Genomic DNA, 26,965 nt, shown 5'->3' with positions numbered 1-26,965 from the left:
CTTGTGCTTCGTGGAGCGGAGCTGTTGTCAAGGAAGTTGTCAAGGAAGTGAGTTTGTGTTTATACAGGACGTATCGCCCCCACTTACCGTTAACCAATCATGTCAATACAGAGCTATACGGCAAAACCAATTGTTAGCCTTCAAGCTCCGCAACACACTACCTGGACCAACTTGACATCCCTTCTCTCTCCCTGAAACGTTCAACGTGACATCCCTTCTCTCTCCCTCTCGCTCCCTGAAACACTCCCCTCTCCCTCCCACCCCCTGAAACATTTAACTTGACATCCCTTCTCTCTCCCTCCCACCCCCTGAAACGTTCAACTTGACATCCCTTCTCTCTCCCTGAAACGTTCAACTTGACATCCCTTCTCTCTCCCTGAAACGTTCAACTTGACATCACTTCTCTCTCCCCCTGAAACGTTCAACTTGACGTCACTTCTCTCTCCCTGAAACATTCAACTTGACGTCACTTCTCTCTTGCTCCCTGAAACGTTCAACTTGACGTCACTTCTCTCTCCCCCTGAAACGTTCAACTTGACGTCACTTCTCTCTCCCTGAAACGTTCAACTTGACGTCACTTCTCTCTCTCCCTGAAACGTTCAACTTGACGCCAGGTCTCTCTTGCTCCCTGAAACATTCAACTTGACATCACTTCTCTCTCCCCCTGAAACGTACAACTTGACATCACTTCTCTCTCCCCCTGAAACGTACAACTTGACATCACTTCTCTCTCCCCCTGAAACGTTCAACTTGACGTCACTTCTCTCTCCCCCTGAAACGTTCAACTTGACGTCACGTCTCTCTTGCTCACTGAAACATTCAACTTGACATCATCTCTCACCCGTTGAAACTAGAAGTCAACCGATTATGATTTTTCAACGCCGATAGCAATATCAATTATTGGAGGACCAAAAAAAGCCGTTACCAATAAATCGGATGATTTAAAAAAAAAATGAATGAACACTTCTTTTAACTTAATATAATACATCAATAAAATCAATTTAGCCTCAAATAAATAATGAAACATGTTCAATTTGGTTTAAGTAATGCAAAAACAAAGTGTTGGAGAAGAAAGTAAAAGTGCAATATGTGCCATGTAAAAAAAGATAACGTTTAAGTTCCTTGCTCAGAACATGAGAACATATGAAAGCTGGTGGTTCCTTTTAACATGAGTCTTCAATATTTCCAGCTAAGAAGTTTTAGGTTGTAGTTATTATAGGAATTATAGGACTATTTCTCTCTATACCATTTGTATTTCATATACCTTTGACTATTGGATGTTCTTATAGGCACTTTAGTATTGCCAGTGTAACAGTATAGCTTCCGTCCCTCTCCTCGCCCCTACCTGGGCTTGAACCAGGAACACATCGACAACAGCCACCCTCAAAGCATCATTACCCATCGCTCCACAAAAGTGGCAGGCCTTGCAGAGCAAGGGGAACAACTACTCCAAGTCTCAGAGCGAGTGGCGTCACCGATTGAAGCACTATTAGCGTGCACCCCGCTAACTAGCTAGCCATTTCACATCGGTTACACCAGCCTAATCTCAGAAGTTGATAGGCTTGAAGTCATAAATAGCTCAATGCTTGAAGCATTGTGAAGAGCTGCGGTCAAACGCACGAAAGTGCTGTTTGAATGAATGCTTACGAGCCTGCTGCTGCCTACCATCGCTCAGTCAGAATGCTCTATCAAATATCAAATCATAGACTTAATTATAACATAATAACACACAGAAATACGAGCCTTTGGTCATTGATATGGTCAAATCCGGAAACTATCATCTTGAAAACAAGACGTTTATTCTTTCAGTGAGATGCGGAACCGTTCTGTATTTTATCTAACGGGTGGCATCCATAAGTCTAAATATTGCTGTTACATTGCACATCCTTCAATATTATGTCATAATTATGTACAATTTTGGCAAACTAATTACGGTCTTTGTTAGGAATAAATGGTCTTCACACAGTTCGCAACGAGCCAGGCGGCCCAAACTGCACGGAACGCAAGAGAAGTGACACAATTTCCCTAATTATAAGAAATTCATGTTAGCAGGCAATATTAACTAAATATGCAGGTTTAAAAATATATACTTGTGTATTGATTTTAAAGAAAGGCATTGATGTTTATGGTTAGGTTTGGTGCAACGACAGTGCTAATTCATCACCCGTTTGGCAAAGTAGGCTGTGATTCAATGAGAAATTAACAGGCACCGCATTGATTATATGCAACGCAAGACACACTAGATAAACTAGTAATATCAACCATATTGTTAACCATATGTTAACTAGTGATTATGTTAATATTGATTGTTTTTCATAAGATACAGTGCCTTGCGAAAGTATTCGGCCTCCTTGAACTTTGCGACCTTTTGCCACATTTCAGGCTTCAAACATAAAGATATAAAACTGTATTTTTTTTGTGAAGAATCAACAACAAGTGGGACACAATCATGAAGTGGAACGACATTTATTGGATATTTCAAACTTTTTAACAAATCAAAAACTGAAAAATTGGGCGTGCAAAATTATTTAGCCCCCTTAAGTTAATACTTTGTAGCGCCACCTTTTGCTGCGATTACAGCTGTAAGTCGCTTGGGGTATGTCTCTATCAGTTTTGCACATCGAGAGACTGACATTTTTTCCCATTCCTCCTTGCAAAACAGCTCGAGCTCAGTGAGGTTGGATGGAGAGCATTTGTGAACAGCAGTTTTCAGTTCTTTCCACAGATTCTCGATTGGATTCAGGTCTGGACTTCGACTTGGCCATTCTAACACCTGGATATGTTTATTTTTGAACCATTCCATTGTAGATTTTGCTTTATGTTTTGGATCATTGTCTTGTTGGAAGACAAATCTCCGTCCCAGTCTCAGGTCTTTTGCAGACTCCATCAGGTTTTCTTCCAGAATGGTCCTGTATTTGGCTCCATCCATCTTCCCATCAATTTTAACCATATTCCCTGTCCCTGCTGAAGAAAAGCAGGCCCAAACCATGATGCTGCCACCACCATGTTTGACAGTGGGGATGGTGTGTTCAGTGTGATGAGCTGTGTTGCTTTTACGCCAAACATAACGTTTTGCATTGTTGCCAAAAAGTTCAATTTTGGTTTCATCTGACCAGAGCACCTTCTTCCACATGTTTGGTGTGTCTCGTGGTGGCTTGTGGCAAACTTGAAACAACACTTTTTATGGATATCTTTAAGAAATGGCTTTCTTCTTGCTACTCTTCCATAAAGGCCAGATTTGTGCAATATACGACTGATTGTTGTCCTATGGACAGAGTCTCCCACCTCAGCTGTAGATCTCTGCAGTTCATCCAGAGTGATCATGGGCCTCTTGGCTGCATCTCTGATCAGTCTTCTCCTTGTATGAGCTGAAAGTTTAGAGGGACGGCCAGGTATTGGTAGATTTGCAGTGGTCTGATACTCCTTCCATTTCAATATTATCGCTTGCACAGTGCTCCTTGGGATGTTTAAAGCTTGGGAAATCTTTTGTATCCAAATCCGGCTTTAAACTTCTTCACAACAGTATCTCGGAACTGCCTGGTGTGTTCCTTGTTCTTCATGATGCTCTCTGCGCTTTTAATGGACCTCTGAGACTATCACAGTGCAGGTGCATTTATACGGAGACTTGATTACACACAGGTGGATTGTATTTATCATCATTAGTCATTTAGGTCAACATTGGATCATTCAGAGATCCTCACTGAACTTCTGGAGAGAGTTTGCTGCACTGAAAGTAAAGGGGCTGAATAATTTTGCACGCCCAATTTTTCAGTTTTTGATTTGTTAAAAAAGTTTGAAATATCCAATAAATGTCGTTCCACTTCATGATTGTGTCCCACTTGTTGTTGATTCTTCACAAAAAAATACAGTTTTATATCTTTATGTTTGAAGCCTGAAATGTGGCAAAAGGTCGCAAAGTTCAAGGGGGCCGAATACTTTCGCAAGGCACTGTAAGTTTAATGCTAGCTAGCAACTTACGTTGGCTTCTTGCTGCCGTCGCGTAACAGGTAGTCAGCCTGCCATGCAGGCTCCTCGTGGAGTGCAATGTAATGTAATGTAATGTGGTTAGAGTGTTGGACTAGTAACCGGAAGGTTGCAAAAAACGAATCCACAAGCTGACAAGGAAAAAACTGTCGTTCTGCCCCTGAACAAGGCAGTTAACCCACTGTTCCTAGGCGGTCATTGAAAATAAGAATGTGTTCTTAACTGACTTGCCTAGTTAAATAAAGGTGTCCAAAAATACCGTTTTCCGATTGTTATGAAAACTTGAAATCGGCCCTAATTAATCGACCATTCTGATTAATCGGTCGACCTCTACCTGAAACATTCAACTTGACATCACTTCTCCTTCGCCCATTAAAACAGACAACTTGACCTCTCTCTCTCTCTCTCTCTCTCTCTCTCTCGCTCTCTCTCTCTCGCCCCCTGAAACAGACAACTTGACCTCACTTCTCCCTCTCTCTCTCGCCCCCTGAAACAGACAACTTGACCTCACTTCTCCCTCTCTCTCTCTCGCCCCCTGAAACAGACAACTTGACCTCACTTCTCTCTCTCTCGCTCCCTGAAACAGACAACTTGACATCACTTCTCTCTCTCTCGCGCTCCCTGAAACAGTCAACTGTACGTCACTTCTCTCTCTCTCTCGCCCCCTGAAACAGACAACTTGACATCACTTCTCTCTCTCTCTCGCCCCCTGAAACAGACAACTTGACCTCACTTCTCTCTCTCTCGCCCCCTGAAACAGACAACTTGACATCACTTCTCTCTCTCTCGCGCTCCCTGAAACAGTCAACTTGACGTCACTTCTCTCTCTCTCTCTCTCTCGCTCCCTGAAACAGACAACTTGACATCACTTCTCTCTCTCGCCCCCTGAAACAGTCAACTTGACCTCACTTCTCTCTCCCTCTCGCCCCCTGAAACAAACATTCCATTGATAACACCAGCAGGCACATTTGCTTTTGTGTCATAAACCTCTAGGAGTTTTAGAGGAGGAAGGAAGCTGTGCTCTTGTCAACAGTGTGGTAAGAACATAGTCACGCTGTACAACAGCTTAGCAGGAGTGACATAAAGACAAAGGATTAAATACTTGAAGAGCAGAAGCCTAAGAACCTCTTTTCACTGCACTACTTTGACAACACAAACTAGGTCCAGGAGAGATAGTGTAAAGAGACGGACATAAACTCAGCAAAAAAATAAACGTCCTCTCACTGTCAACTGCGTTTCCTTTTCAGCAAACTTAACATGTGTAAATATTTGTATGAACATAAAAAGAATCAACAACTGAGACATTAACTGAACAAGTTCCACAGACATGTGACTGACAGAAATTGAATAATGTGTCCCTGAACAAAGGGGGGGTCAAATTCAAAAGTAACAGTCAGTATATGGTGTGGCCAGCAGCTGCATTAAGTACTGCAGTGAATATCCTCCTCATGGACTGCACCAGATTTGCCAGTTCTTGCTGTGAGATGTTACCCCACTCTTCCACCAAGGCACCTGCAAGGTCCCGGACATTTCTGGGGGGAATGGCCCTTGCCCTCACCCTCCGATCCAACAGGTCTCAGACGTGCTCAATGGGATTGAGTTCTGGGCTCTTCGCTGGCCATGGCAGAACACTGACATTCCTGTCTTGCAGGAAATCATGCACAGAACGAGCAGTATGGCTGGTGGCATTGTCATACTGGAGGGTCATGTCAGGATGAGCCTGCAGGAAGTGTACCACATGAGGGAGGAGGATGTCTTCCCTGTAACGCACAGCGTTAAGGCACGTTCACGCAGCATGCCTAAGGCACGTTCACGCAGATGAGCAGAGACCCTGGGCATCTATCTTTTCATGTTTTTCAGAGTCAGTAGAAAGACCTCTTTAGTGTCCTAAGTTTTCATAACTGTGACCTTAATTGCCTACAGTCTGTAAGCTGTTAGTGTCTTAAAACCTGTTGCGACTCTAGGGGCAGTATGGAAAAAAAACGTTCCCGTTTTAAACAGGATATTTTGTCAGGACAAGATGCTAGAATATGCATATAATTGACAGCTTTGGATAGAAAACACTCTAACGTTTCCAAAACTGTAAAGATATTGTCTGTGAGTATAACAGAACTGATGTTGCAGGCGAAAGCTTGAGAAAAATCCAATCCGGAAGTGCTCCATATTTTGAAAGCTCTGTGTTCCAATGAGTCCCTATTGAGCTGTGTATGTTTTATCAACCAGCTTACGCTTTCTACGTATTCCCAAAGGTGTCTACAGCATTGTAACATAGTTTTACGCATTTATTTTAAACACTGTTTCCCAAGCATGGGAAACAGTGTTTAAAACTCTTAACAATTAAGAATTGTGAAGTTGTTTGGATTTTTACGAATTGTCTTTGAAAGACAGGGTCCTGAAAAAGGGCTGTTTCTTTTTTTTGTTGCTGAGTTTAGATGAACATTTCTCTTTAAGAGACATCTCCCACATTGCCTCTGATACCACATACCCCCCTTTGAGTGGTAACAGTGTAAAGACAAGGATTCAGCCACAATAATTACCTTAATACCAGAAGACAGCATTGTTGCTCTGTTAGACAAATTGAAAATCACAGGCTTGTAAAATATCCACACATTTGTGAATCATTGCATGAAGTGTGCAACACTATGTGCAATATGGTTTCGATGCTCCTGTAAAGTTTGAATTGCTATTCTTATTTAGTTTGTTTATTTACTATGGTATTTACGGTATGACAATAGCTGCATGCCCTGATTTCAGAGGCCATATCACCGTGAATGCTGTATGACCACTGCAGATGTCAGATTGACCATGCAGAGCCTTTTACTGTATGAGCCTGGACTGAATATCTTCCTCCTCCTGCCACCCCTATTTGAGTCTCTCTCTCTGTGTGTGTGTGTGTGTGTGTGTGTGCCTTCAATCTGTTCACATCACAGTTAACCTGACTGTCACATTCAGCAGGAGGAACGGGCCATCAGCATCCATCAGACATAGTTAGGACGCAACCCAAATGGCATCCGATTCTCTGCATGGACCAGGGCTCAGTTAAAAAATAAATGCACTATATAGGGAATAGGGTGCAATTTGGGATGCATCCTTAGAGAGAAAACAAGACAAAGGTCAGGACAGACAAGCTGGTACCGGGTAGAACAGAAGACGCCCCCGACTGCAGCCAGCCAGCAGCTGGAAGGGTTGATTGATTTCTAGCAGACACAGAACCCACTGTCTCACTGTACATGGTTTAACCCATTGAGCGGAGCACAGAGGGGTGATTCACCACACCTCCGCTTATATTTCACACAGCATCAAGTAAAATACAGTCCTCTAGGCTTACTTCTGAAATGCAGTATGTCAGTTAAAGGAGGAAATGGATGCATTTATCAAAAAACGAATATGAAGCTCATATTAAGTACATAAAAGCGATCTAGTGGCTTTGGGCTAATATACAGTGCCTTGCTAATATACAGTATTCACCCCCATTGGCGTTTTTCCTATTTTGTTGCATTGCAACATTTAAATAGATATTTATTTGGATTTCATGTAATGAACATACACAAAATAGTCCAAATTGGTGAAGTGAAATGAAGAAAAAAAAATCTAAAAAATACAAAACGGAAAAGTGGTGTGTGCATATTTATTCACCCCTTTACTATGAATGAAGCTAAATAAGATCTGGTGCAACCAATTACCTTCAGAAGTCACACAATTAGTTAAATAAAGTCCACCTGTGTGCAATCTCAGTGTCACATGATCTGTCACATGATCTCAGTATATATATACACCTGTTCTGAAAGGCCCCAGAAATCTGCAACACCACTAAGCAAGGGGCTCCACCAAGCAAGTGGCACCATGAAGACCAAGGAGCTCTCCAAACAGGTCAGGGACAAAGTTGTGGAGAAGTACAGATCAGGGTTGGGTTATAAAAAAATATCAGAAACTTTGAACATCTCACGGAGCACCATTAAATCCATTATTAAAAAAAGGCAACAAAGAGACCAAAGATAACCGTGAAGGAGCCGCAAAGCTCCATTTGTCATATCACATTTTGCTACCATGGTGCTTGGTGTTAAAGGAAACCTTGAAAAGTTCCCCACATAATGGACAGGTTATGGGAATACAGTCGATTTAGGAACTGAGATCCTGTCTCCGGACACTGCTTTAATTAAATCCTTAATTTAAAGAAGCACCTGGCAGCTGTTCAATCTAAAGGGAAAGCAGGAGTGGAAGGTTGTGTGTTAAACTGTATAGTACAGGAAGGTACAGAAAGATGGAGAGACGATCAATCTGGCAGAAGTATTAACAACACACATGCAAAATATACACACGTTTGTATGCACACACACACACACACACACACACACACACACACACACACACACACACACACACACACACACACACAAACAAATTTGTATGCACACACACACACACACACACACACACACACACACACACACACACACACACACACACACACAAACAAACAAATATGTAGGAATATACACACACACACACACACACAAAACAAACAAACAAACATGTAGGAATACACACACACACACACACACACACACACACACACACACACACACACACACACACACACACACAGGACACTAACACACTGCACACACACCTTCAGTATTCTAGGTTCTGGCCATGGGACCCAGGACTCCCCCCGGCTCCATGCTCCTTGGTCATCCTCTGTCTGCCAAACAGGCTGGGCTGCACCACTCTGGCAGGTGTACCCACAGTTCCTCTCTAAGACTGCACGTAGTCCGTCAAACACAACCACACTGGTGGTGCACCCCATCACTCCAGGTCCAAACAGGCATCACTCACTAGCCTCCTCAGGAGAGTCGGACGATGACCCAGTTCCCCAGATCCAGCCCTCCTCCAGATTGGTTCATCTTGAAAACCAGCCACACCCGGATCCACAACTTCCTAGGATGGCATAGCCCGGAAAGCCTGGAGAGAGAGTTTATCCAGCAAGGGAAAGAAGTCTCGGTCAGAGCCACAGCAGAGCAGAGCTCTCCCAGCCTGTGTTTGCAGGATGCCTCAGTCAGCAGTCAGAGAGAGAAAGAGAGAGGGAGAGAGAGAGAGGGAGGCAGAGAGAGAGAGGGAGGGAGAGAGAATGAGAGATGGGGGGATGAAGGATGCTGTGAGTGCTGCTGCAGCCAACGCTTAACCTTTTTAAAATGCAGCTTCCATCAGCTGCTTCTGCGGATCTCTCTCTCTCTCTCTCTCTCTCTCTCTCTCTCTCTCTCTCTCTCTCTCTCTCCCTCCCTCTCTCTCTCCCTCCCCTGCCTCTCTCCCTCTCTCGCTCCCCTGCCTCTCCCTTCTTTGAAACCTCAATTCTCTTTTTTTCCCCCATATTCACAGTCAGCCTACACATCTGTGAATGAAAATATTAGCTTTTGTTTCATTCTTTGGGGAATGCATTCAGAAAGACGCAGGCATAACCACACCCTAATCCAGTAGTGAAAGCTCTGCAAGGGGAGGGGATGTGACCACGAAGATCAAGGAGTTGACTAAGGACTAAATTAAGTGTACTAACTCCAGGTCTTCATCCAGAAGGGAGGCTGTTTCTACAGTCAGACAAAGTAGCTTTGCATTCAGAAGGGAGGCTGTTTCCACAGTCAGACAAAGTAGCTTTGCATTCAGAAGGGAGGCTGTTTCCACAGTCAGGCAAAGTAGCTTTGCATCCAGAAGGGAGGCTGTTTCCACAGTCAGGCAAAGTAGCTCTACATCCAGAAGGGAGGCTGTTTCTACAGTCAGGCAAAGTAGCTCTACATCCAGAAGGGAGGCTGTTTCCACAGTCAGGCAAAGTAGCTCTACATCCAGAAGGGAGGCTGTTTCTACAGTCAGGAAAAGTAGCTTTGCATCCAGAAAGGAGGCTGTTTCTACAGTCAGGCAAAGTAGCTCTACATCCAGAAGGGAGGCTGTTTCCACAGTCAGGCAAAGTAGCTCTACATCCAGAATGGAGGCTGTTTCCACAGTCAGGCAAAGTAGCTCTACATCCAGAAGGGAGGCTGTTTCCACAGTCAGGCAAAGAGGAACATGTCTGAGTGCTTATTCTTATTAAGAAAACTGGATTTGAGGCAAACCTACTCTGTGACTTGACATACTAACAGCAGCTGAGTCAATCAGACTGTATTCAAAGACAAATCTACTTTACGTTAGAAACCTAGAGAATGTCAGATATGGTTAAAAAAACTAAAATAAATGTACTGACCAGTGCTTTTGCTCAAAGTCATCTCTATTTACAAAACACAGCAGAGACGGATAAGGATTTAGGCTTTGTATGCTAAGACAGGGGTTTCCAAACTTTTGTTGCCCAGTGATCCCGGCCCAGGCAAACCGGTGACCCCGGCCCAGGCAAACCGGTGACCCCGGCCCAGGCAAACCGGTGACCCCGGCCCAGGCAAACCGGTGACCCCGGCCCAGGCAAACCGGTGATCCCGGCCCAGGCAAACCGGTGACCCCGGCCCAGGCAAACCGGTGACCCCGGCCCAGGAAAACCGGTGACCCCGGGACCCCCAATATACTATATGTTACAAAAAAAAGTTTTTTAACCTCTTGGATTTAGGGGGTGCTATTTTAATTTTTGGATGAAAAACGTTCCCGTTTTAAACAAGATATTTTGTCACGAAAAGATGCTCGACTATGCATATAATTGACAGCTTTGGAAAGAAAACACTCTGACGTTTCCAAAACTGCCAAGATATTGTCTGTGAGTGCCACAGAACTGATGTTACAGGCGAAACCCAGATAAAAATCCAACCAGGAAGTGCCGCATTTTTTGAAACCACCTCATGCCAATGACTCCTTATATGGCTGTGAATGAGCTACGAATGAGCTTACGTTTTCCACGTTTTCCCCAAGGTGTCTACAGCATTGTGACGTCTTTTTAGGCATTTCCATTGACGAATGGCTGTAAGGGACCATATATAGCATGTGGTCACATGGTGTCTCCCGCAGAAAATCTCACGTAAAATACTGAGGTAGCCATTTTTCCAATCGCTTCTTATGAGAAACCAATTGCCTCAACGGATATATTATCGATTATATATGTTAAAAACACCTTGAGGATGGATCCTAAACAACGTTTGCCGTGTTTCTGTCGATATTATGGAGCAAATTTTGAAAAAAGTTTGGCGTTATAGTTGCAACATTTTCCGGTCGATTTCTCAGCCAAGCATGATGAAGAAACGGGAGCTATTTCGCCTACAAAAATAATCTGTTTGGAAAAAATGAATATTTGCTATCTAACTGGGAGTCTCCTGAGTGAAAGCATCTTAAGTTCTTCAAAGGTAAATGATTTAATTCGGTTGCTTTTCTTATTTTCGTGAAAATGTTGCCTGCTGCCAGCAGAGCCTAGCATAGCATTATGCCATGATAAACTTACACAAATGCTTGTCTAGCGTTGGCTGTAACACATATTTTGAAAATCTGAGATGACAGTGTTGTTAACAAAAGGCTAAGCTTGTGTTTGAATATATTTATTTCATTTCATTTGCGATTTTCATGAATAGGAAAAGTTTATGTCCGCTGCGTTATGCTAATGCGTTTGAGGCGATGATTACGCTCCCGGATACGGGTTTGCTCGTCGCAAGAGGTTTTAAATAAAGTTTTGTCTTATCATCAGGTGAATGATAATGGCAAGTATAAGTAATCAATATTTGAAAATGAACAGATTTGACAGACAGTTTCATTATTTTGACTTCCCCACAATTCATTGGAAATGTACACTCGTAACATAGTCTATTAACTAGCAAATCTACTGCAACTCTACAAATGTTCCTATTGAGCTGAGAGAATTCTGCCGTTTTTAAGCTCATTTCCAGCAATTCTTCGCTGTTTGGCATGGAGCTAAGAGACAATTTTTCAGTTTTAAAGCTAATTTCCTGACATTCTACGCATTTTGCATGGCTAATGCTGTTTCTCTGCTCAAACATAACAAAATCAAGAACTTTGTCCTCCCTGTTCTGCCAAGTGAATAAAACAAATATTAGAAGGGCAATTCCATGGTAACGCACTTTAAAATGTGCGTTACCATGGAAAACAAAAACCATTCATTTCAAGGTCTACCGAACCATACAACTCTATGCACTTCTTTTAAAAATGTCCACTGAAAATGTCCACTGGTAAAATCTCCCTCAGGTTTTCATGCAACCACATTTTCCAAAAACTCTTAAATATCTGCTCCGAATTAAGATGTCTACAGAAAGAATGGCATGTCGGCTATTACATGGCACCTTGACCTTGAAAAAAGTACCTTTTGGTTATTAAACTACAGTAAGTGAAGTGGATTTACACCCAGTAACAGAATTACGGTAACGGAATCACACAAGTTTTTTTTACACAAGTTTTGACATCACAGCGCAGCACAGCAGAGTACAGTAGAGTACAGTGCAGTACAATTAAGCACAGCAGAGTAGAGTAGGGTAAAGTACAGCACGGCAGAGTACAGTAGAGTACAGTGCAGTACAATAAAGTTGAGTAGAGTAGAGTAGGGTAAAGTACAGCACAGCAGATTACAGTAGAGTACAGTGCAGTACAATTAAGCACAGCAGAGTAGAGTAGGGTAAAGTACAGCACGGCAGAGTACAGTAGAGTACAGTGCAGTACAATTAAGCACAGCAGAGTAGAGTAGGGTAAAGTACAGCACAGCAGAGTACAGTAGAGTACAGTGCAGTACAATAAAGCAGAGCAGAGTAGGGTAAAGTACAGCACAGCAGAGTACAGTAGAGTATAGTAGAGTACAGTGCAGCACAATAAAGCAGAGCAGAGTAGGGTAAAGTACAGTGCAGTAGAGTACAGTAGAGTATAGTAGAGTACAGTGCAGCACAATAAAGCAGAGCAGAGTAGGGTAAAGTACAGCACAGCAGAGTACAGTAGAGTATAGTAGAGTACAGTGCAGCACAATAAAGTAGAGTAGAGTAGGGTAAAGTACAGTGCAGTAGAGTACAGTAGAGTAGAGTAAATAAACTCAGTACAGTAGAGTATAATATACTGTACTCTACTTTTCTTTACTGTACTGTGGTCTATTCACTGTACTGTCCTCTACTGTATTGTACTGTATTGTGCTGTATTGTACTTTATTGTACTGTACTGTGCTGTGTTAGCCAAACTTGTGAAAACTATTGTATGTCTATGATAGGTTCAGCTTTGGTCCTGTCTGGTCCCTCTGTGGATGTTAACATCAAGGCCAAGTACATATGGTACAGCATGTCTCCTAGTTACTGAAGTACATACAGTACAGCATGTCTCCTAGTTACTGAAGTATGTACAGTACAGCATGTCTCCTAGTTACTGAAGTATGTACAGTACAGCATCTCCTAGTTACTGAAGTACATACAGTACAGCATGTCTCCTAGTTACTGAAGTACATACAGTACAGCATGTCTCCTAGTTACTGAAGTACATACAGTACAGCATCTCCTAGTTACTGAAGAACATACAGTACAGCATGTCTCCTAGTTACTGAAGAACATACAGTACAGCATGTCTCCTAGTTACTGAAGTACATACAGTACAGCATGTCTCCTAGTTACTGAAGTACATACAGTACAGCATGTCTCCTGGTTACTGAAGAACAGTACATCTTCCTATATAATGGAAGGGTTGATCCACCAGAAATAGGACGGATAATAAGTACATAATTTAGAATGAGATTCATTCTAAAACATATGAATATTTAATTTGTTATGAATTTAGAAGTACAAATGTATGCAAACAGTGGCTGCAGTCTGTCAACGGGTACCGGGTCATTCATCTAAGAGTGGCTGCAGCCTGTCTATGGGTACAGGGAAATTCACCTAAGAATGGCATCAGCGTAAATCCATTTTAATTCAATGACTTTGACAGCATCTAGTTTGATAAAAAAACGAAAAAATAAATATGTATATGTTTATATGTTTTGCCCAAGTGACTTTTTGGACTTGAATGCCAAAACATTCAGGAGATAAAGTTGCTCAAAGTTGAGTCATTTTGCATTTTAGCTTTTAAAATGTGATAATTGGGTTTTCATGAGTGAATTAGGCCCGACTCAGTGGCCCGCCCACGTGAAGAGACATTGGTTATAAACTATGAAACACGCCCTCCTCTCCCTTCCTATATAAAGCCTTGACGACAATATAACTTTCTGTTCCGGGTACATTAGGATGACGATCCGATGTCAGAAGGGTTCAGATAATAACTACAGAACGAAGCCAACCTCAGCGTGAGCTTTGGTTGCGAATGGTATGAACATTGAACTCTTATTCGCTACAGAAGTGATACCTCCTAGCCGTTGAGTTAGCATCAGCAGCTGCAAACGTGGGCTAGGAATCCCGTCTACCACACAATGACGTTACTACAATGTATCCACTTTACCACCAGACCCATTCTTCCGAGGACAGGAATATCTCTGTTGGCCAACAAGATCCAGCATCTATGACCAACCTACCGAAGCGCAGCTCAGAGTAAATATTTTTTGCATTTTCCTTTTCCAAATGGCCGGTAATTTAGAATGCATAAGATTCTGTATTTACGATAGAGTAGCTGCCTACGGCCCGATAGAGACATCGCTTCTCCCTTTGTTCTTCAGTCTTCCCGCTCTTTCACTCAAACCCAGCCCCCTTTTCTTTGGGTAACCAGCTGTCATATCTGTTCCGTCCGCTAGGGACGTTTAACTTTATGACATCATTTGTAATCAAGGTATGATTCATTCAGTGTAGATGTAATTCTGTGTGATTAGTTAGGTATTTAGTAAATAAATAATTTAACCCAATTTTGTATTGCTGAATCAACTTGTTAGCCAGGGTTTGTGAAGATAACCAAGAATTTACAACTTTCAGATGAGACTAAAATAAGGTGACGATTAATATTGACTGCTATTGATATAAAATATTACTAGGTCTTTAAGAGTTTATTCGGAAGATAACAGCTCTATAAATATTATTTCGTGGTGCCCCGACTTTCTAGTTAATTACATTTACCTGATTAGCTCAATCAGGTAATATTAATTACAGAGAAAGGATTTTATAGAATAGCATGTCATATCACTTAATCCGGCATAGCCAAAGACACGACTCATGTTACTTGAAAAGATGGACGGTTTGATATCATTAATAAGCTGGTTGTCAAACCATTTTATTACTTATTGAAAAAAAAATGTAATTAAAAAATTGTAATTTTTTAATCTTTAACGTCAATTATCTAAAAACGTGTAAATGTAAAAAAAACTAACGTAATATATTATTCACATTTCACATCATCTGAGCTTTTTGTGTTGTGCCCGCCATCGGTTGAGACACACCATGCTCTTGCAGTCAGTCTATGGGTACAGGGTAATTCACTTAAGAATGGCTGCAGTCTGTCTATGGGTACAGGGTAATTCACTTAAGAATGGCTGCAGTCTGTCTATGGGTACAGGGTAATTCACTTAAGAATGGCTGCAGTCTGTCTATGGGTACAGGGTAATTCACTTAAGAATGGCTGCAGTCTGTCTATGGGTACAGGATAATTCACTTAAGAATGACTGCAGTCTGTCTATGGGTACAGGATAATTCACTTAAGATTGGCTGCAGTCTGTTTTATGGGTACAGGGTAATTCACCTAAGAGTGGTGGCAGTCTGTCTATGTGCTACTCCATTACAGTAACAGCTATACTGAGGGGGAAATAACATTGATCAGGACACACACCACATGCAGCATGAAAAGTGCTTCCTAAGGTTCAGTGTGCTGAACTCCCTCTGCATGCGTGTCTGTGCTCTGTTAATATTTCAGCAGCATTTGACACACTGAACTACATTAGACTAGGGGGAAGAGATGAGCTGTGGAGGAGAGCAGCTGTGCTCGGGTATAAGGGGATTCAGATGGAGAGAGAGAGGGAGGGAGATAGAGAGAGAGATGGAGAGCTGGAGTAGGGACGGAGGGAGAAGACTTCAATTATACTCACTGATTAGAAATACATCCACTCTCCCCATCCCCCATAGCCTGCATTCTAAAGCAGGATAGACTGTCAGATGGTGGAAAGAGGGCTTTTAGGCTTAACATACAGAACAGCAAGTCGCTTGCTGTGGTGAGTGCAGTGAACCCATCCCCCTAAGTAAGGTAAAGGGCAGTAGGATCATGTACTGTATATTATATTAATAATATTATGACAAAGCAATGTCAGAGTGACTTTACAGCAGAGTGGTTTCATAAGAAACCAGGTTACAAAATTAAATCCATAGAATGGTCCTCCTTTAAGCCTCCATCATTTTTCATCTGTAGGTGGTACAAAGTTTTACCGCTTGCTCTGTAATACGAGTAGTATTTTGATTTAAATAAAAATATGTTTACATAAAAATATTAATATTGAAAAATGTTCACATGAATATTGTAAAAACTACATTTTTTTTTGATTTGGTCGAATGTTTTAATACAGTGTATTATTGGACATAATATAGTCTACAGGCATATCACCACTCCAGAGAGGGATCTATGTTAGTTTTAAAGATATGATTCATTTTCTACAGAGAAACTGGCATAGTAGGCAATGTAACAAATCACAGGCCTCCTTTTACTTGTATTGTTGGCCTTCCTATAAATCACCAGCAGAGGGCGACCATTTTGAAGCCATTTTCACATTCACTCTGTTGGTAATGTTTACAAATTGGTCCTATCTCGTAAAGTAGCAGAGATCCCAATCTGGAACAGTAATATGCCCAAACAGTATATTATGTTCAAAAATATATTGAAACATTCGCCAAATCCAAAATTGTATTTTTTGAATATTCATAAATATTTTGCTTTTATGTAAAAAATACACATAGTGTACAAAGCATTAAGAACACCTTCCAAATTTTGAGTGGCACCCCTTTGGCAGGAATTACAGTTGTGAGTCTTCTTCGGTACGTCTCTAAAAGTAAACACCTGGATTGTGCAATATTTGGCCTTTATTCTTTTCAAAAATCTTCAAGCTCTGTTAAGGTGTTGGGGATGATGGCTAGACATAGATTTTCAAGCAGATTTAAGTCAAAACTGTAACTTGGCCACTCAGGAACATTCACTGTCTTCTTGGTAAGCAACTCCAGTGTAGATTTGGCCTTGTGTTGTAGGTTATTGTCCTACTAAAAGGTGAATAGCTCTCCCAGTGTCTGGTGTAAAACAGACTGAAGCAGGTTCTCCTCTAGGATTTTGCCTGTTACTTTTCATCCTGAAAAACTCCCCAGTATTTGCCGATGTCAAGTATACCCATAACATGATACAGCCATCATCATGCTTGAAAATAAGGAGGCAGGCAGTTACTCTGTGATGTGTTGCGCTGGATTTGCCCCAAACATAAGGACAAAAAGTGTATTCCTTTGCCATGAAATCTTTGCAGTATTACTTTAGTGTGTTGTTGCATACAACATATTTTTATTCTGTATATTTATATTATCTTCACTCTGTCATTTAGGTCATTATTTTTGAGTCACTACAATGTTGTTAATCCATCCTCAATTCTCTACCATCACAGCCATTGAACTCTGTAGCCATTTTAAAATCACCAATTATCTTACTTAACAATTTCATATGTTTTATTTTTATTTCCTGTTCCTATTAGTTCATTTTTTTTGTCTCTATTTTAGTTTGGTCAGGGCGTGAGTTGGGGTGGGCATTCTATGTTTTGTGTTCTATGTTTTCTATTTCTATTTCTATGTGTTTGGCCTGGTATGGTTCCCAATCAGAGGCAGCTGGCTATCGTTGTCTCTGATTGAGAACCATACTTAGGCAGCCTGTTCTCCCACTATGGGTTGTGGGTAGTTATTTTCTGTTCAGTGTTTTTGTTGCACCTTACAGAACTGTTTGTTTGTCGGTTTGTTGTTTTTGTTCAGTATTCATCTTTATTAAAATTATTATGAATATGTACCACACTGCACTTTGGTCCTCTTCTCCTTCTCCCGACAACAATCGCTACACCAATGGCCTCATGGTAATTTCCCTGAGCAGTTTCATTCCTGTCCTGCAGCTCAGTTTAGAAAAACGACTGTATCTTTGATGTGTCCGGGTGGTTTAATACATAATCCACAGCAGAATGATTAACTTGACCATGCTTAAAGAGATATTATACAATGGGTTGGTCAAAACAAGCACTGTCATTGGTTCTAAGCCATACTAAAAAACCTATTTAGCACAGGTAAGACTATGACGCAAAAATGGGCATCTTGTTTTCTGTTCCATCTGACACATCCAGTGCCCCATCAGCTCAGCCAGCCAATTAATTAACTTGATCTCCACTATAAAAGGCATCTAGACATTATGTCTCCTTGCTTCTAGCCTAACATTTGGTTTGCAATAACGGGGGTTTGTACAACATTGCTGTCTGTCTCTCGACATTTGCAATATTGTTTCAATATTGACATTTGATCTCCTCTGTCCTATTGAGAATGAACTTGTCAGGGCGAGATGGACATCTTTTCTCAGCCAGTTGAATCACGAATCAGCATAATTTTTTAAGGATATACAAATAAATGTCAATTGAAAAAACGCAGCAAAGCCGTTTCTAAAAAAAGTTGTTCAGCACTTCCTCCTCGTGTACCATTGCTTTATTCAATGTCTGATTTGTTATTGTTACCCATCTACCAATCACTGCCCTTTCGAAAAGCTCCCTGGTCCTTGTAGTTGAATATCTGCTTGAAAATGTTTTCTTCCACTTTGACAGAGTATTTTGGATTGTTGACAAAAAAATATGACAATGAAATCAATTTTAATCCCACTTTGTAACACAATAAATGGGGAGAAATCTGAATACTTTTGCAAGGCATCTCTTTTAGTCAAGTGGGTTCTATTTTTTTTTTAAATCTGTCAATGGTGAGCACTAACACAAACAACAGCTAGGTTAAAACTGGCTGATGATTCATTACTAGAGGACGTGTTTCTGAAGTGCCACAGTTGGTTGGGATAAATCTCTTACCTTGAGGACACAGATTCTTCCTCTTGCTGAGGCATGTCTCGAACAATGCAGCATACACTCAGTCCCATTATGAATCCCTTATCTTGTATTTCTTAATTTCAGAATTCATGACGATAGCGTGAGTTGGTATTATTTTTTTCATGCCATGGCCTGCAAAAATGTTATTTGTGGTTGTGTCAGGGTTTGACCTTTAAAAGTCCCTTTGGAAAGCCATTTCAGCAAACAGCTGAGCTGCTAGAGAATCGCACATTTGCAACAGTACTCAACACCCCCGCTCATTTTGGAGGGTTGATGTCAGGGAACGGTTTTCTTGACAACGCAGTGCAAGACAATCTCATACATATGCAGGAGGTACAGTCCATGAGTATGGCTGGGTATCAGGAAGGTACAGTCCATGAGTACGGCTGGGTATCAGGAAGGTACAGTCCATGAGTACTGCTGGGTATCAGGAAGGTACAGTCCATGAGTACGGCTGGGTATCAGGAAGGTACAGTCCATGAGTACTGCTGGGTATCAGGAAGGTACAGTCCATGAGTACGGCTGGGTATCAGGAAGGTACAGTCCATGAGTACGGCTGGGTATCAGGAAGGTACAGTCCATGAGTACTGCTGGGTATCAGGAAGGTACAGTCCATGAGTACTGTTGGGTATCAGGAGGTACAGTCCATGAGTACGGCTGGGTATCAGGACGTAAAGTCCATGAGTACGGCTGGGTATCAGGAGGTAAAGTCCATGAGTACGGCTGGGTATCAGGAGGTACAGTCCATGAGTACTGCTGGGTATCAGGAAGGTACAGTCCATGAGTACGGCTGGGTATCAGGAAGGTACAGTCCATGAGCACTGCTGGGTATCAGGAAGGTACAGTCCATGAGTACGGCTGGGTATCAGGAAGGTACAGTCCATGAGTACTGCTGGGTATCAGGAAGGTACAGTCCATGAGTACGGCTGGGTATCAGGAAGGTGCAGTCCATGAGTACTGCTGGGTATCAGGAAGGTACAGTCCATGAGTACGGCTGGGTATCAGGAAGGTACAGTCCATGAGTACGGCTGGGTATCAGGAAGGTACAGTCCATGAGTACGGCTGGGTATCAGGAAGGTACAGTCCATGAGTACGGCTGGGTATCAGGAAGGTACAGTCCATGAGTACTGCTGGGTATCAGGAAGGTACAGTCCATGAGTACGGCTGGGTATCAGGAGGTACAGTCCATGAGTACTGCTGGGTATCAGGAAGGTACAGTCCATGAGTACTGCTGGGTATCAGGAAGGTACAGTCCATGAGTACGTCTGGGTATCAGGAGGTACAGTCCATGAGTACTGCTGGGTATCAGGAAGGTGCAGTCCATGAGTACGGCTGGGTATCAGGAGGTACAGTCCATGAGTACTGCTGGGTATCAGGAGGTACAGTCCATGAGTACTGCTGGGTATCAGAAGTTACAGTCCATGAGTACGGCTGGGTATCAGGAAGGTACAGTCCATGAGTACGGCTGGGTATCAGGAGGTACAGTCCATGAGTACTGCTGGGTAGAACTGGGCCATATGGAGAAAAATCTTTATCGCCAGAAATTGCCTGAATTGATGCTATAACGATAACTATAATGATAAGTTCTAGTTTTAAAATATCCTTAAAACTATTACCTACTAGTTTGATAGTTGTAGCCATCAATTGTCCTTTTATCAATCACCCAAATTAGCAAATGCATTTCATTTTATACTTCACATTTCTCTAGTATCGACAATTTATCCTAATGAACGATGTCTACAAAAATAAGTGATCGGTGTGGTTGGTGTCGATACATTTTGGTTTATTGTCCCAGCTTTACTGCTGGGTATCCACTCCACCCCTCACCACCAACCAACCAATCACAAACCATCAAGAGGTACAGTCCATGAGTCCTGCTGGGTATCCACTCCACCCCTCACCACCAACCAACCAATCACAAACCATCAAGAGGTACAGTCCATGAGTCCTGCTGGGTATCCACTCCACCCCTCACCACCAACCAACCAATCGTAAACCATCAAGAGGTACAGTCCATGAGTACTGCTGGGTATCCACTAGACCTTTCACCACCAACCAATCCCACTGCACTTTCTACCATTCTCCATCACCACCAATCAATCACACTCCACCATTCTTCACCATCAGCACCAAATGATCACACTACACCATCACCATCACCATCAACCAATCACACTCCACCTTTCCATCCTTCACCATCATCACCAACCAACCAATCACACTCCACCCCTCCACCCTTCACCATTACCACAAACCAACTAATCCCCTCATCAAGAGGTGGAAGCCTTGGAGAGGATAAACGCAGAGGAATGACTGCCAATGATAAACTGGTACTGATAGTGCTGCAGTGCAGGGGAGAAACCAGTCTGTGTATGTGTGTGTGTAGTAATGTACAGTACTATGCTGTCCTTTCTGTGCTAATGATGAATAATTGAGGCCAGGCTGGGTGGTGCTGAATAACACGGATCAGCTGTCTCTACTGCCCCACTCTACTAACCTCTACTGCCCCACTCTACTAACCTCTACTGCCCCACTCTACTAACCTCTACTGCCCCACTCTACTAACCTCTACTGCCCCGCTCTACTAACCCTACTGCCCCACTCTACTAACCCTACTGCCCCACTCGACTAACCCCTACTGCCCCACTCTACTAACCACTACTGCCCCACTCTACTAACCTCTACTGCCCCACTCTACTAACCCCTACTGCCCCACTCTACTAACCCCTACTGCCCCACTCGACTAACCCCTACTGCCCCACTCTACTAACCCTACTGCCCAACCCTACTAACCTCTACTGCCCCACTCTACCAACCCTACTGCCCCACTCTACTAACCCTACTGCCCAACCCTACTAACCTCTACTGCCCCACTCTACTAACCCTACTGCCAAACTCTACTAACCCTACTGCCCCACTCTACTAATCTCTACTGCCCCACTCTACTAACCCTACTGCCCCACTCTACTAACCCTACTGCCCCACTCTACTAACCCTACTGCCAAACTCTACTAACCCCTACTGCCCCACTCTACTAACCCTACTGCCCCACTCTACTAACCTCTACTGCCCCACTCTACTAACCCCTACTGCCCTGCTCTACTAACCCCTACTGCCCCACTCTACCAACCCTACTGCCCCACTCTACTAACCCTACTGCCCCACTCTACTAACCCCTACTGCCCCACTCTACTAACCCCTACTGCCCCACTATACTAACCCTACTGCCCCACTCTACTAACCCCTACTGCCCCACTCTACTAACCCTACTGCCCCACTCTACTGCCCCACTCTACTAACCTCTACTGCCCCACTCTACTAACCCTACTGCACCACTCTACTAACCTCTACTGCCTCACTCTATTAACCCTACTGCCCAACCCTACCAACCTCTACTGCCCCACTCTACCAATCCTACTGCCCCACTCTACTAACCCTACTGCCCAACCCTACTAACCTCTACTGCCCCACTCTACTAACCCCTACTACCCTGCTGTACTAACCCCTACTGCCCCACTCTACCAACCCTACTGCACCACTCTACTAACCCCTACTGCCATGCTCTACTAACCCTACTGCCCCGCTATACTAACCCTACTGCCCCACTCTACTAACCCCTAGTGCCCCACTCTACTAACCCCTACTGCCCCACTCTACTAACCCTACTGCCCCACTCTACTAACCCCTACTGCCCCACTCTACTAACCCCTACTGCCACACTCTATTAACCCCTACTGCCCTGCTCTACTAACCCTACTGCCCCACTCTACTAACCCCTACTGCCCCACTCTACTAACCCCTACTGCCCCACTCTACTAACCTTACTGCCCCACTCTACTAAATCTACTGCCCCACTCTACTAAGCCCTACTGCCCCACTCTACTAACCCCTACTGCCCCACTCTACTAACCCTACTGCCCCACTCTACTAACCCTACTGCCCCACTCTACTGCCCCACTCTATTAACCCTACTGCCCCACTCTACTATCTACTAACCCTACTGCCCCACTCTACTGCCCCACTCTATTAACCCTACTGCCCCACTCTAGTATCTACTAACCCCTACTGCCCCACTCTACTGCCCCACCCTACTGCCCTGTTCTACTAACCCTACTGCCCCACTCTACTAACCCTACTGCCCCCCTCTACTAACCCTACTGCCCCACTCTACTAAGCCCTACTGCCCCACTCGACTAACCCCTACTGCCCCACTCTACTAACCCCTACTGCCCCACTCTACTAACCCTACTGCCCCACTCTACTAACTAACCTACTGCCCCACTCTACTAACCCTACTGCCCCACTCTACTAACCCCTACTGCCCCACTCTACTGCCCCACTCTACTAACTAACCCTACTACCCCACTCTACTAACCCTACTGCCCCACTCTACTAACCCTACTGCCCCACTCTACTGCCCCACTCTACTAACCCTACTACCCCACTCTACTAACCCTACTGCCCCACTCTACTAAGCCCTACTGCCCCACTCGACTAACCCCTACTGCCCCACTATACTAACCCCTACTGCCCCACTCTACTAACCCAACTGCCCCACTCTACTAACCCTACTGCCCCACTCTACTGCCCCACTCTACTGCCCCACTCTACTAACCCTACTACCCCACTCTACTAACCCTACTGCCCCACTCTACTAACCCTACTGCCCCACTCTACTAACCCTACCACCCCACTCTACTAACCCTACTGCCCCACTCTACTAACCCTACTGCCCCACTCTACTAACCCTACTGCCCCACTCTACTGCCCCACTCTACTAACCCTACTACCCCACTCTACTAACCCTACTGCCCCACTCTACTAACCCTACTGCCCCACTCTACTAACCCTACTACCCCACTCTACTAACCCTACTGCCCCACTCTAGATCCGTCAAGTTGAATAATTTCGACTGGCCCTTTGATCAATCCTGGACATTAATAAAATATCTGGAAAAAAATACCAGCCAAAATCCGACGTTGAATAGTTGAATAGCCCTGCTGTAAATACTACACACTATAAACCCTATACTACAGAGATGTATGCATCTGGTTAAGATGTAGGCAAGCCTTCCTCACTACTGATGTATTTATAAAGCCCTTCTTACATCAGCTGATGTCACAAAGTGCTGTACAGAAACCCAGCCTAAAACCCCAAACAGCAAGCAATTCAAGTGTAGAAGCACGGTGGCCAGGAAAAACTCTTTAGAAAGGCCAGAACCTAGAAAGAAACCTAGAGAGGAACCAAGCTATGAGTGGTGGCCAGTTCTCTTCTGGCTGTGCCGGGTGTAGATTATAACAGAACATGACCAAGATGTTCAAATGTTCCTTGATGACCAGCAGGGTCAGATAATAATAATCACAGTGGTTGTAGAGGGTGCAATAGGTCAGCACCTCAGGAGTAAATGCCAGTTGGCTTTTCATAGCCGATCGTTCAGAGTATCTCTACTGCTCCTGTTGTCTCTAGAGAGTTGAAAACAGCAGAACAGTTGAAAATGGAGCAGCAGCACAACCAGGTGGACTGGGGACAGCAAGGAGTCATCAGGCCAGGTAGTCCTGAGGCATGGTCCTAGGGCTCAGGTCTTCAGAGAGAAAGATATATATATATAAGTAGTGCTGTGTAGTGAAGCTAGAGTCTCAGGATAAAGACGGAGGATGTTTCTAGAACTATGACATTCCAATGACCCTCATTGGCTTCATTGCTATTCTCATGACTGTACCACAAGATAAGTGATCATATCGCTACATTTCAGATAATTTTCTCATTTATTACATGACAGTTTTTAGTATTCTAGTGCTCAACTCACTACATTTGACACATGTATCCAGAGTGACTTACAGTGAGTGCAAACATTTCTATATTTGTTTGTACTGGTCTCCTGTGGGAATCGAACCCACAACCCTGGCTATGCAAGTGCCATACTCTACCAACTGAGCCACACAGGACCCATCAGTCTGTAGACAACACAATGTTACATCTGTACCGTTAAGTTGCTGTAAAGTTTTCTCATCAAAGACATTCAAGTTCAACTGCACTTCCTTACCTCACAAGCTGCAGAGTTATCCAGCACAATATGACTCTCAGTGGAGCTACTGCCACCTATAGGCAACTGTTCATACTAAACACACCATCCTCTTGTTTAGTCATATTCATAAACATCATATTTTCATACCACAAAATCCCATTTGCATGTACATTTGTGTTCAGTTTTGCATTGCACGCACTACAAATGGTTGTAGTTAGATCTGAAAACATGTTAAATAATCTGTCTTGGTTCACCATACTCTACACTGCCAATATAATGATGTGATTACCAAGGTCCTCTCAATAATCAGTCTTGGTTCACCATACTCTACACTGCCAATATGATGATGTGATTACCAAGGTCCTCTCAATAATCAGTCTTGGTTCACCATACTCTACACTGCCAATATGATGATGTGATTACCAAGGTCCTCTCAATACTCAGTCTTGGTTCACCATACTCTACACTGCCAATATAATGATGTGATTACGAAGGTCCTCTCAATAATCAGTCTTGGTTCACCATACTCTACACTGCCAATATAATGATGTGATTACTAAGGTCCTCTCTAGATAGTGAGTCATGATTGAGTATTGTGTTTTAGATATGAACACTAATTTTAAAGGCCATATTTATTTTTGCTCTGCAAGTATTGAGCTGTAGTCAGGCTCTCTGATGTGAAGAGTTATTATTTTCCTTCTTCTGATCATTGAGCATTATAATACTGTTTAGTCATCCCTGCTTATACCCTAGGTTTACACATTGAGAGTGAGAGTGAGAGAGAGAGCGAGAGTGTGAGAGGGAGAGAGTTTGAGAGAGAGTGTGAGAGAAATAGAGAGAGTGAGAGAGCAAGAGCATGTGAGAGAGAGAGAGAGATCATGTGAGAGAGAGAGAGAGAGAGAGAGAGAGAGAGAGAGAGAGAGAGAGAGAGAGAGAGAGAGAGAGAAAATGGGTGAGTGTCATCCCTGTCCTGTGCCTATATGTCCTCACCAATGATGGTGCATGGCAAATCACAGCCTGACTTGCTGGCCAACACTAGGCCATCTTCGTCAGTCACAGAGCTGGCCGACACTAGGCCATCTTCGTCAGTCACAGACCTGACCAACACTAGGCCATCTTCGTCCGTCACAGAGCTGGCCAACACTAGGCCATCTTTGTCAGTCACAGAGCTGGCCAACACTAGGTCATCTTCGTCAGTCACAGAGCTGACCAACACTAGGCCACCTTCGTGAGTCACAGAGCTGGCCAACACTAGGCCATCTTCGTTAGTCACAGAGCTGATCAACACAAGGCCATCTTCGTCAGTCACAGAGCTGGCCAACACAAGGCCATCTTCGTTAGTCACAGAGCTGGCCAACACAAGGCCATCTTCGCCAGTCACGGAGCTGGCCAACACAAGGCCATCTGCGTTAGTCACAGAGCTGGCCAACACTAGGCCACCTTTGTCAGTCACAGAGCTGGCCAACACTAGGCCATCTTCGTCAGTCACAGAGCTGGCCAACACAAGGCCATCTTCGTTAGTCACAGAGCTGGCCAACACAAGGCCATCTTCGCCAGTCACGGAGCTGGCCAACACAAGGCCATCTGCGTTAGTCACAGAGCTGGCCAACACTAGGCCATCTTCGTCAGTCACAGAGCTGCAGTCATTGTGGGCCCGAGTTCAACCTATCAACACACTGCAGTCATTGTTTACAGCTTACAACTAAGCCCTGGGCAGCAGGTCAGTGAGAAAACAATCGGTACTCACATTGGGAGACTTGCTGGCCGCAGGGGCAGGCAGAGGGACCCAGAGGGCCTGAGGGAACCAAACACCTATTGATAACATTGTGATAACCACAATGTCTAAGCAAACCTAAGCTTGACTACTCATTCAATCATTTTAGATAAAAAATACTTTTACCAAGTGGCCTTGACTGTAAAACCTGCTTCACAGGTGACATGAGGCTTCAGAATCCACAATAAACGACTGATCAGGGTTAGACAAACACAGACTGGCCTAACAGACGGGGTGAGGAAAA

General features: G+C 43.5%; 1 protein-coding gene across 10 annotated transcripts in view; it reads right to left on the bottom strand.

Moving 5' to 3' along the window:
• Window positions 1–26,965, bottom strand: part of LOC139380955 (dedicator of cytokinesis protein 9-like) — a 167,222-nt gene that overhangs the window by 111,455 nt on the left and 28,802 nt on the right. For 5 of the 10 annotated variants that reach the window (XM_071124144.1, XM_071124146.1, XM_071124150.1 and 2 more), the window contains exon 1: window positions 8,615–8,863. The exons of the other annotated variants lie outside the window; for them this stretch is intronic. In XM_071124144.1, coding sequence (XP_070980245.1) covers window positions 8,615–8,791 — 177 coding nt within the window. In that variant the 5' untranslated portion in view covers window positions 8,792–8,863. Of the gene's footprint in view, window positions 1–8,614; window positions 8,864–26,965 lie in introns of those variants that run through there. 10 annotated transcript variants of the gene reach the window in all.

The sequence above is a fragment of the Oncorhynchus clarkii genome, chromosome 22 (assembly GCF_045791955.1).
Source record: "Oncorhynchus clarkii lewisi isolate Uvic-CL-2024 chromosome 22, UVic_Ocla_1.0, whole genome shotgun sequence".
In the NCBI taxonomy this organism is placed as follows: Eukaryota; Metazoa; Chordata; class Actinopteri; order Salmoniformes; family Salmonidae; genus Oncorhynchus; species Oncorhynchus clarkii.
This window is presented reverse-complemented; position numbering and strand designations above follow the sequence as displayed.